This window comes from Scatophagus argus, chromosome 22, assembly GCF_020382885.2.
Source record: "Scatophagus argus isolate fScaArg1 chromosome 22, fScaArg1.pri, whole genome shotgun sequence".
Taxonomy (NCBI): Eukaryota; Metazoa; Chordata; class Actinopteri; family Scatophagidae; genus Scatophagus; species Scatophagus argus.
The window spans coordinates 12,225,267-12,237,521 of NC_058514.1; the positions used below are offsets into that span (position 1 = coordinate 12,225,267).

The following is a 12,255-nucleotide window of genomic DNA, read 5'->3' on the forward strand; positions in this document are numbered from 1 at the left end:
GCTGATGTCACAAGTGGTTTGAGCGATGAGCCTATAACTGTTGGATTCGGTTTGTGTGACAGTCTGACAAACCCTGGACTGCTCCAGTGACAGACTGGGATCTGCTGGCTACTGGCTAACCCAACAGAAAGTAAGTACTCTGTGTCTCTCATGCGAACATGTGTCTGAGTCTGGTGTATTGAGATAGACAGTGTTTTAGTCTGTATTACAATAGTTTTCTGGTAGGTTTGAATAGGATATTTGTCTAATTCTTAAGATTTATTTGGTCTGTAAAGCTCGTGTTCTGTGTTGTTAAAACAAACAGAATGTGCTGTATTGGCTGTCCAAAGACCCCAGATGTGCCTGCAGAAACAATTTGGATTTTTCTATTTAATCTAAGGAGGAATCAAAAGCCATCAAATATATATGTTAATAGTGTAAAAAATATGTGTAAGTCTCACACAGTGACTAAAGAGAAAATTAATAAACAACTGTTTTGTTGATCAGTTAACAATTCATGTGATTCTTCAAGCAAGAATGCAGGAATGACAATTATTCTCCAGTTCCAGCTTCTCAGTTAGGAGGATTTGCTACTTTTCTTTGTCTTTTGTGATAACCAATTTAAAATTTGGGTAATTTTTTTTTTTCATTTTCTGACATTTTATAAGATAATATCAACTGATGAATCAAGTACGGTAAGTTAATTGTCAGATTAATCGATAATGAACATTATTTTTTATTTGAAACTCAAGAAGAACATTCATCTGTACTGACTGTAGATGAATTCTAGACTGGTGAATTAACAATCAAGACAATATGTTTGTATATGTTAAATTCTGACATGTATTCTGATAATGTTCATAATTTGGTAAGTTTCTATGTTGCTGTTGTTTGTCTGGTTTGTCCTTGCTCATCATCATAATAAATCGAACTGTATCTACCGCATAGATCCAGGCAATCATCCTACACCATGTATCACCTGAGGGTCCCTGTGCTTCTCCTGGTGCTGATTGTGCTGCTGCGCAGCGTCACCACTGCCCCAAGTTATGGGTAAGTGTGAATGTTACAAGCACAGTAATACATGAGCTCTATGGTGCGTCGATGCTGTGACCTGAAAAATATGTATATATTTAGTGATGCACAGTGGCAAGCAGTTTCACTTTGTTTAAACTGTGATCGTATCAGATCATACACCAGCTTAATGACAATTGTCTTAGCAGGCAGGAAACCAATATAGGAGTTTAACCTGAGGTCAGCAGATAAGTATATGAATATCCTGGAAATTGTGCGATAAGAAGGGCTGTAATGTTCTGTGTGAGGAGGAGCGGGGCACTGATAACTCTGGAGGTGGAAGCCAATTGTGCTCGCCTATGAGAAAGAGCTTCGTTGAGCAACTCAGAGGGCACTAAGTGGCCACTTCTTCTTCTTGCTGTCGGAGTTAGTGGATGTTTTTGAAGAGGGTATCATTAGCTATCAGTGTGAAACGGTTTGGCCCTTTTCCCCCTGTGATTCAGGCACTTCAGTCCCAGCTCCTCCAGCGAGCGAGAAAACGCTCTCCCGGACAGTGAAGGCTGGTTAGCTCCTGAGATAAGCGCCAACCCATTTCTCGGCCTCATTGGTGCAAGGCCACAAAGAGGACTCACAGCTATGAACAGGTGATGGCATTTAGAGAAATCAGCTGCTGTATAAAATCCCTATTACAAGAAAAGACATTCTGTCTGAGTGTGACTGTGGGGTCAGTGCATCTCTCACTTTCAGTACTTTCTTTAACCCTCCCAGTCACCACGTAGAGAAGAGGAAATGCAACACAGCCACCTGTGTCACCCAAAGGCTAGCAGACTTCTTGGTCCGTTCCAGCAACACCATTGGTACCGTCTACGCACCGACCAATGTTGGGTCTGCCACCTACGGAAAGAGGGACCTGCTGCAGCTTCCCAGCTACCTGCCTCTCTAGTACAGACTGAGGAAGCTCAGCCAGCACTCCCAGTGCTCTGTGACATAACCAGACATCTTATGTAACAATGATTATGAGAAAGGCATTCATAATGATGACAGTGATGGTAATAATGATGATTCTGAACAGAGGTTTCTTGTTTGTTTTATAGACTTTAAGAAACAGTGCCTTTAATTTCAAATCATCAGTGTCAATACTTGTTTTGTTTTGGGTTTATTTTTTTTGGCTTTGTGTGTGTTGTGGCTCTGTTAATGCCTGTACCACAAAGACATGACGTGAATATAAAAATACATCAAAGTAAATAAGAAAACAATAAACAAAAGAAAACCGATGTAAAGCCATATGAAATAAATGTTATCTGTTGGATTTGATAATAAAATTGTTAAAACATATTTTTTAAAGCTCTTTGTGTGTTTTAAGCCACATTATTGCATATCAATGACAACTGCACAAAGGAGTCCATTGAAGCAACTGAAAGTGTTAGATTTTGATAACAAGCTCCCAACTTACTTTCCCAGTTAATTTGCAAACAAAAATGGGTTTCATTGTGTTTCTCTGTAGGTAAGGGAGCCATTCAGCAGATCAGATGAACATTAACTACATTAGTCATGAGATGTTATAATGTCGTTTGCTGCGTGTTGCCGAGGTTAACCTTCAGCCTCAGATTTTATGCCATCTTATGTTTTCAAGAAATAGCTTAACATTTTATTTATTATTTGCTTTCTTGCTAAGCTGCTCTCACGTGATATGAAATTTGCTCTTGGCTCATGAAAGAACAGTGCATAATGCTTTCAACCCCTCATTTTTGCTCAAGTATTTTGACTTCACTAGTCTGAGAAAATTGTTGTACTCAGTCTCATTTAAGGGTCAACCATAGACCTTTGTATGACCCCACCCCCCAGGCTTTGAGCTGGAGTCATCTGTACTCCTCGGGCCCCCCAGAAGAAGATTAAAAAGACAAATAAGTAAAATGCCAGGCTGTTACTTTGAGTTAACTTCATGACATTTCCCTGTATTAAATATTTCCTACATTACTTAAAGAAGTAAAGATGTATTATTCAGAACTAATGAAAGTGGCTACATGACGAAACATCTTCTGTCTCTATATTGTCCACAGTGTATTTGGAAAGTGTACAAAAATTGAAATGTGATATTTAAAAAAGAATACATGTCAGTATTTGATAGAAAATACTGCAGGCTGTTATGCATGATACCAGCATAGAATAGGCTTTTGAATAATGTAAGATTCATATTTATTATGTAGCACAATAGCTCATTTTTATTATGCGTTGATAACTCTCTGTTGGTGGAGAGTAATCCATGATTTAGTTTCTGCATGGTTTTACATGTTTGTTTTTCTTCTGTCTTAATGCTGAATTGTTCAATATCCTCTATGGTGGACAGCATAGTTGCATTATATCGTATTTTATAGTGATGTTCATTTTGACAGCAGATTTTTCCATGATATTATTCACTTAATTGAAATTTGTAATATGTATCTATGTGTATTCTTAGAGTTTAAAGTCCAAGAAATATGGTCATGTTAATTAACTGCGATGCCATAATATAATCAATGTCAATCTCCCCCCTGTCTGAATTTAACTCCTGATTACATGTACTGTACTGTGAGTATCTAATCTATGTATTATGTTACAATTTAGTGGGTGTTTGTGACATTTGGTTCATTGTAAAAATCACTTGATTAATTTCAGAAGCAGCATTGTTTCAATATTATGGTCAAGTGCCCTACGGTCCATTTAGCATCCACAGCAGCATCCACGAGCACTTTTTTATTAATGAATAATAAAATTCATGTTGCATACATTTAGTACAGTCAGTGTTTTTATTATATAAACAAACACTATTTGTCCATATTCCCTTGTGTGACAGAATTATGATCACTGTATTCCATATAGTCATGTGTTGTCCTCCAGCAGGGGTTATTCGGGGTAAAGTAATAAAAATCAAGAGGGGAAGTATGACGCACAGCATTAACCTGTGTTTGATTACCACTGACCTGATCATCTCAGACACTGACAGCAATACTCCCATGCATGGTTAACACCAGCATAAAAGGTTTTTCAAAAATAGAACAAGTGCTGGCTTTTGCTGATGAATCCAAAAACAATATGGCCATTATCCATCAAACACCCCGAAAGAGAACGGGGATCGTGTCAAGATCTGTCGATCACTTCATGTAAAATCACAAAATGGCACTGTACTTCAACCGTTATCTGGTGGTGAGTTGTTTATCAGTGCGCTAATGACGGATGATGAATGTTTTGATGGAATTTCAGATCTGAGTTTTGACCTGGTGACCACATTAATCTCTGACATTTAAGATACACTTGTGATCCAAATATAAACAAGAGGGTTGTCCTACCAACAAAATTCAAAACAAAGGATTGTAACCTGCTCTCATTGCAAAATTGATTTACAGTTTTTTTATACAAGGACAAGAGCCACACAACAGATAAATCAATTTATATTCTTAATATTTTCTGATGCTACCAATAACAGAATACTCTTTTATTGTCAAATGTTGCTGTAAAAAAACAAATATACTGCACATACTCTGTCCATCCATAGTGAAACCAATGCAGAAGTGCCTTAAATCTCCATTCTTTCTAATAACAGGGAGTGCAGGAGAGTAATTGAATAATGGTCTGCCCTTTGCAGCTATAACAGCTTCCACTCTTCTGGCAAGGCTTTCCACAAGAGTGTTTTATGTGGGAATTTTTGCCCCATTCATACAGTAGAGAATTTGTGAGGTCAGACATTGGACCAAAAGGCCTGGCTCGCAATCTCTGTCCCAGATCATCCCAAATGTTTTTGATGGGTTTGAGGTCAGGGCTCTGTGCCAGTCAAGCTCTTCCACACCAAACCAATCCAACCATGTCTTTATGGGCTTTGCTTTGTGCACTGGAGCACAGTCATGCTGGAATAGAAAAGGGCCTTCCCTAAACTGTTGCCACAAAGTTGGACGCATAACATTGTCCAAAATGTTTCAGTGTGTTTCAACCCAACCCCTGAAAACCTACGCTTGTCCAAATACTTTTGGCTATATAGTGTCTTACAAATTGGTCTATATTTTCAGTTATTGGTTATAATCACACAAAATACTATGGTTACTTTATGACAATAATGACAAGATTTATCTATAGGGTTAAAAAAAAAGGTAAGAATTGGGCTTAAACTCTTTCATAGGTCTGCATAAGTAGCTAGAGTATAGAGATAAATAGTTAACTCTGATTTAACTACCGCTGCAAATGTGCGGAAAAAATGTAATTAATTAAAAAAAAACTATGCCCACAAACAAAACGCCATATTTAATATAATTAGGTTGACAATCTGCAATTATATGGAATAACCTGGATAGGTGTCTAACAATTAAACAACAAACAGCCCTTTGACAATTGTTTTTAAAAACCACTCATGACTTTACATACATTTACTTCTAGATAATAGGAATGCAATGCAATGCAGTTCAGTCATCATGACTTTTAATTATTACATCTTTGCGCTCCCTACTGAGATGTTTCAAAATGTCTCTTGTGAAAAAGGGTCTGTATTGTTACGAGATTTTAATGTGTTTTTTAGTTATTTTTTAAGAATTTTGTTATCTTTACTGTTGTGGTAAAGAACTTCACTAGATGTTTCCACTTTTTTACTTCTAGCAATCAATTACACCTGTTCGTCTCAGCGCGTCCCTCAGGAAGTGCGCTTGGTAAGCTCCCCCTGCTGCTTGCCGTAGTTAACTGTAAACACGGAAGTTACGTTGTTCTAGTGTTCTGTTTTCATATGCTAAAAGAGAATTTGCTCAGCTAGCTATCACAGCGACGTTTTGACACTCTTCCCAACGAGTAGTTGGGTCTTAAATTCTTATCAAGGTGTCCACGTTGAGATAAAGAAAGACGAAATACAAAATCGACCGTTTGACCATCTCCCTCTGTCGCTAAATGCAAGGGAGCTAGCGTTAGCTATATGTCGTTTACTGAGCAATTTTCTAAGCAAGGGATGACAGATAAAAAAGAGAAAACATTTAGGTTTGTGATTGTGGGAGGTGGCATCGCGGGAGTGACATGTGTTGAGCAGGTGATAATGAATTGATTAGTAACAAGTTAAGCCTACACGAATAAATCTATTCACCTACATGCATAGGCTTCACTTCAGTGATGTATGTTATGTAGACTTAACATCAACTTTCTCTGACAGCTATCATCCCAGATGCCGTCAGCTGACGTGGCTCTGATTACAGCAGGTCCCCATATCAAGGCAGTGACCAACTATAAACAGGTCAGGATGATGATGATAATAATGGCGTTCGTTGTTGTACATAGGTTACACTCATTTTGTATATTTGCTTACGACTGGCAATGAATGCATGGAGTCACCCACTAAATGATGACAACATCAATTATGAAACTTATTTTGTTCTACTCGGCAAGGTGTCCAGGACTCTGGAAGAGTTTGATGTTGAGGAAAGACCATCCAGTGTTTTAGAAGAGAAATTTCCCAACCTGACTGTCATCCACTCCGCTGTCAGATCACTTCACACACAGTCTCATGTAAGCAACTGATTTGTCGAGTATAAAAATAAATGCAGTAATTTGTATTTCATATTGTTGTGTGTTCACATGGCATGTTGGAGTGCTGTAGGTTTGATCTGCTAGATTTAATAAGAAAGGAACCCAACAGCTGTAACTGTGAGTAACAAATGTTGTGATTCCACATTAGTTGTGTACTGATTACATGGTTGCAATAAAATGCACCAGGTCAATACAAAGGCTGTCTACTATTGCCACCTTGTGGACATTTGGTTTCAGCATGTGCTCTAAGTACAGGAACTGCTTATGTTTTTTTGTTGATGTCAAAGTACTCCGCTGTTTCCCCTTCTTTTGTCTATTCTCAGTCTGTGGAAACTGCAGATGGTCGTGTTTTTGGTTATGAGAAGCTGTGTATCTGCAGTGGGGCCAGACCCAAGCTCCTAACCCAGGACAACCCTTATGTTCTGGGAATACGGGACACAGACAGCGCGCAGGTACCACCTCATCATGCAGTCTCTCCCTCAGACTCTGCTACAGAAGCTAGAATGAGTTTGTTCAAAGAAAAAGAAAATCCTGCAATTATATTTTGTTTGTCTTTCGTTCTGCACACCATTTTCTTTCTTCCATCCATTCGTGGGAATGTCCCTGCTTTAAGTACAGTAAATTCCACTGAATCTTGACTCTGTGTGCACAAGTGCATCCAGTAACATTTCAACACTTGCGGCTGCTACAGTATCTTGTTGCAAGTGTATAAATATGAAGACTGTAACAGTGTGCATACAGTTATAGAAATTGTCTAGACATGTCCCTCTAATCTGCAGACAGTCAGAATGATTGCATTGAAAATAGAACCTCCTTACTCTGTGAAACAAAAAATATACAACATGTTTTTTCTTGTGTTTGTGTATCAGGAGTTTCAGAAGCGGTTGTCTAAAGCAAAGAGAATTGTTGTTGTTGGCAATGGAGGGATTGCCTTAGAATTAGTGTAAGTAAAGAAATCGATTGTCACTGTTTAGAACAATGTGTTGCTTGTGTTCTAGTACTTTTGACAAATCATGTTTATGGAAATTGAATAAAGAACATTGACTGTTCGCTCAAGTCAGTTCTTCTGAACATGTTCTGTGTAGACATGAGGTTGAGGGCTGCGAGGTGGTCTGGGCTGTGAAGGACAAGGCCATAGGAAACACCTTCTTCGATGCTGGGGCGGCACAATTTCTCATCCCAACGCTTGAGGCTGAAAAACCAGAAGGAGCTGTTTCCTGTAAGAGAACTCGCTACACCACTGAGGATCCAGTGCCCGGAGCATCTCAGACCTTCACAGCAGGTCTTCATTAGATTTATTCAAATGTCTTCTCTTATGCTGCATTACAGTCTGTGCCAAGATCATCATATTCTTGATTTCTTTTTAATACAAATTGCAATCATTGCTTTGCTGTGTGTGTGAACTTTCAGATAGAAGTGCACAAGGCCGTGGTTCTGGTCCCACAGAGGCTGGCAGTGCCCTCGGCCCAGACTGGCATGAAGGAATAGTTCTTCGAGGAGCTGAGCAGGTGAGATACCTTGTGTCCCTTTGTTACTGTTTGGCTCAATGCCGATACTAAAGCATGCAAGTCAGCTTGGGAATAGAGATGCTCCAAATCCAACTTTTTTAGTCCAGCATCTTGTACTAATCCGATACTAATGTTTGATTAATAAGCCGTATGGCTCACTGTGTGGAAGAGACTGGGATCATTCCTTTATGTGTAAGGACTTGATTTTTAACATTGCTTTCTTAAATTTGTAAAAGAAAAGCTAGCAAATAAATACATAACTATAAATGTACTTCTAAAATGTTATCCTATACGCAGTTGGCCCATTGTACCTGATACCCAATCCAGCTATCTGAGTCGATATCAGACCAATAACAGTATCTGTAAAATCGGTGCATCTCTACTTGGGAAGGATGTCACCTTCTGCAGATAAGTCAGCATGTATCTTGACCTTCTGTTCTGTTATACCTTTCTCCCCCGTCATGGGTCTGTTCTCCCTGCTGGTGTGAGCTCAGGTATCCCGCAGAGTTTTATTGGAATACCAGTGCGAGGTGGAAAGGATCTTCACCTCCGAGGAGCTGCTCAGTTCCCTACAGCAAACACTCAGACATGAGAATGGTGAGAACTAGATTTGTTTGCTCCCTTTGTTTGTTTTTTTTTTTGGTTTTGTTTCTTGGTCTGTGTAACTTTTCATTCCTCCTCTTAGCAGAATCATGGCCACTTTATGTCCAGCTGACCAATGGCAAAACATTTGGCTGTGATTTTGTTGTCAGTGCCACCGGTGTGGTGCCAAACACGGAGCCATTTCTCCATGGCAACAAGGTAAGGTAAAATCTCTTGTCCTTCCAGTTCTTTTAAGTGGGTCAGCACTGTCAGTCTGCATCTTCTAGTGTCTGTTCACAGTTTTATGTTGTGTAACTCCATTATTATGAGTTCTAGCTACTATTTGCTTTGCCTTTTTGTGAGTGTCCCAATAAACATGTTCTCGCAACCCATCAAGTTCAAATGTACGCGCAAATCTGTCAGTAATCTTTAAAAACATCATTCTAAATATGTGGATTTGTTTTGCAAAAATAACCCTTGTCTAACTGTGTGCACTGTTGGTAAACAGTCAAACAGTGGCAGAAAACCGTGCAAAGCACTCAGGTGTTGTGTGTTAATGCCTCTAGATGTCACTGAAGGACAGATGAGCTTTTATCATCCTAGTTAAAAGCTTTAATTCCCCACATAAAGCCACATCATTGACATAAGTGTTAGTGTTTACAGCAAAGAGACTGAATTAACTTTGTTTTTCCTGTTTATTTCGCATTTGAGAATATACAGTATAAATCATGCACTGGCTCGTAACAATAATAACTTTTATTCGGTATTTAGTTTGCACTGGCAGATGATGGTGGCTTGCAGGTAGATGACCACATGATGACATCAGAACCAGATGTGTATGCTGCAGGAGATGTGTGCACTGCATGCTGGGAACACAGTCCACTGTGGCAGCAGGTAAGCTAACAGACAAGTTGTTGGATCAGTCTGGGCAGAATGGCACTTTTAGAAACTGCAGTATGTAGGACAGCACACAGTTGGATTATGACAGATTATTTGCTTTCAGACTAAATGATGTTATCTTCCACGTCTGAATACCAAGTAGATCAAAGGGTGAAGAGTAAAGATTATATGCATCATTTATTCTCATATACTTTTTCAATTTTCACACAATATTTGAATTTACAGCAGGGTAGTACTGAAAATGGATGTGGAAACATACATTATAAAAATACACCAGTCAGCCCCAACATTAAAACCAACTGCTTAATATTTTGTAGGCCCCTCTTGTGCTGCCAAAACAGCTCTGACCTATCAGGGGAAAGGACACAGGACCACTGGGAGTATTTTGTGGTCCCCAGCATCAGAATGTTGGATCCTTTGGGTACACCCACGTGATTGCCAGAATCCAAGGTTTCCCTGCAGAACGTTGCATTGTGAACATGTGATTAGTTTTATTCACTTCACCTGTCAGTGGTGTTAATGTTGTGGCTGATCAGTGTATACAATAATATACCTTATTTTGGTCTGTGCTGGAGTTATTCTGTGTAAAATCAACACCGTTATAATTCACCTGTCAGTCTGTCTTGATATGAGTCCATTTAGATCAAGAAAACAGGCTTGTTTCAGTTCCTCTGGCACTGGCAGGAAAGCTAAAAAGAACATTTCATATATTTCTCTGCTCCAGATAAACAGCGTTACATTTCCTGTATTTGTGTGGGTTTTGTGTGCAGATGCGTTTGTGGACGCAGGCCCGTCAGATGGGTTGGTATGCCAGCCGCTGTATGGCAGCGCACATCCTGTCTGAAACAATAGAACTGGACTTCTGCTTTGAACTCTTCTCACACATTACCAAATTCTTCAGCTACAAGGTGAGTTACATTTCACTGGAGGGGATTGAAAGCATTTGAATAATAACCAATCTGTTAATCATCTACTGTGCGAATTCTAAAAATTTCCCATTACTTTTAAGACTCCTGAAGGTCATTTCAAAGTGCTGCTCAGTGCCCTCTTCTTTCTACCTCTAAACTCATTCACACTGTGCATTTAACTTCCTGTCTGCCTGTCATTCCACAGGTCGTCCTGCTAGGCAAATTTAACGGCCAGGGGCTGGGGTCCGACCAGGAGCTGCTGGTGCGCTGTACCAAAGGCCAGGAGTATGTCAAGGTGATACTGAAGAGAATTACAATGTAGTAATAGTCTTGTGTGTTAAAGTGTCCAGTGTTTTTTAACAGTTGCAGTCTCATTTTAGTTAATCAACATCAATACACTTTTATACAAAAGTGAATCTTTATGTAAGGCTCATGTAAGTCTATCAAAGGCTTAAGTTGTTTGTTTCTTGACCACCGACATTCCTGTGGAGAATATGCCATATGAATTTTTGTGACTGTATGAAGGGAGCAGTTGTTTTTCATGCTGGTGATGAGCCAGGAGCAAAAAAAAAAGGATCAGTTGATTATTTGTAATAACCGCAGATATAACAGAATGGCATCCGAAGACTTATTTTTCATTCGTCATTGCAATAATTTCATCCGCCACAGGGGAAATCGCCACGCCTGGCTTCATTTTCACAATTATTCCCCCTGTATTTATGTTGCAGGTTGTGCTCAGCGGAGGTAGGATGGTGGGAGCGGTGCTTATCGGAGAAACAGACATGGAGGAGACCTTTGAAAACCTAATCCTCAATCAGATGGATCTGACCCCGTATGGAGAGGAGCTGCTCAACCCCAACATTGATATAGAGGACTACTTTGATTAATGGTGATAGGGGTTATTTAGGGGTATCCCAAATTCACAAATCATGCAAGATAGATGACAATGAAGCTTGATTTTGGTTCTTGTTAATGCATTTGTATATTTAAGAATGTGTTTTTGCTTTAAAATAAATTATTTTCAGAACCAAGTGCATTAAGTTACTGCTGGAGAGATATGTTTAGAAATGGTGTCTTCATTTAGTTGTAGGGTGACACAAGAATGGGATGTGTTCAGCAATACATGGAGGTTAAAGAAAGAAAATCCTTTTGTTGCTGTGTTGTCTTAGTGAAACTTGATCGAATTTCTATCTAAACAGCAACTACAGCTCCTCCTCTGCCTCAGCAGGCGTTGTAACAATAGACCTTATCAAGCTTACACAATGCTATCTATTGTGTCGTGGATAAGTTTGCTGTTGGGGATGTTGCTATTCGAAAATCCCCCGAAAAGCCACATTTGAAAGGACAAGAAACAGAAGTAAAGTGGAAAGAGTAATCTCCATAGAATTTAAATGTGTTTCCACTTGCCAGTTAGCCTACAGATTTCACGTTTGTAGAATTGTGTTATTTAGGTCAGTGGTTCACCACCATGAGCCTGCCCACCTTGACTGATCTGCTGCCATTGGCTGGTAAGGGTTGATATGGCAACCTTTTAACTCACTTAACATTATGCAAAACGAGCAAAGATCAACATGTGTAAGACAGCAATAGCTGTAATAAGCTTACAGGAAGGGACGAGGAAACGTGAGTCTCCAAAAGACATGGAGGACGTAACAGCAATAAACAATAATAAAAGGCACTCCCTTTCCTAAAGAGCTGCTGATAAGCTGCTGATGACTCCAAAGATACCATTATATATATATATATAGAAAGAGAGAGTATATATATGTATATACAGACACTAAGTGGATGATGTTCTCCAAATGGATATAACCTCTCTGTATTGGACTACAGGC

General features: G+C 39.3%; 2 protein-coding genes across 3 annotated transcripts; both read left to right on the top strand.

Annotated features, from left to right (window-relative positions):
* Positions 1-46: 46 nt before the first annotated feature.
* LOC124053920 (islet amyloid polypeptide) lies at positions 47-2,201 on the top strand. The gene is made up of 4 exons (XM_046379515.1): positions 47-130; positions 928-1,029; positions 1,494-1,634; positions 1,759-2,201. Exons 2-4 carry the CDS (start codon positions 950-952, stop codon positions 1,931-1,933), a joined length of 396 nt encoding a protein of 131 aa, XP_046235471.1. The 5' UTR covers positions 47-130; positions 928-949; the 3' UTR covers positions 1,934-2,201.
* Positions 2,202-5,671: 3,470 nt separating this feature from the next.
* pyroxd1 (pyridine nucleotide-disulphide oxidoreductase domain 1) lies at positions 5,672-11,444 on the top strand. Of its 2 annotated transcripts, none has more exons than XM_046379536.1 (13): positions 5,672-6,028; positions 6,149-6,229; positions 6,382-6,501; positions 6,846-6,974; positions 7,392-7,465; positions 7,608-7,804; positions 7,933-8,030; positions 8,525-8,627; positions 8,716-8,831; positions 9,384-9,506; positions 10,283-10,420; positions 10,626-10,715; positions 11,149-11,444. In XM_046379536.1, exons 1-13 carry the CDS (start codon positions 5,918-5,920, stop codon positions 11,305-11,307), a joined length of 1,539 nt encoding a protein of 512 aa, XP_046235492.1. In that variant the 5' UTR covers positions 5,672-5,917; the 3' UTR covers positions 11,308-11,444. The 2 variants fall into 2 exon arrangements, with proteins under 2 accessions (XP_046235492.1, XP_046235493.1); XM_046379537.1 differs by having other exon boundaries at positions 8,719-8,831.
* Positions 11,445-12,255: the final 811 nt, after the last annotated feature.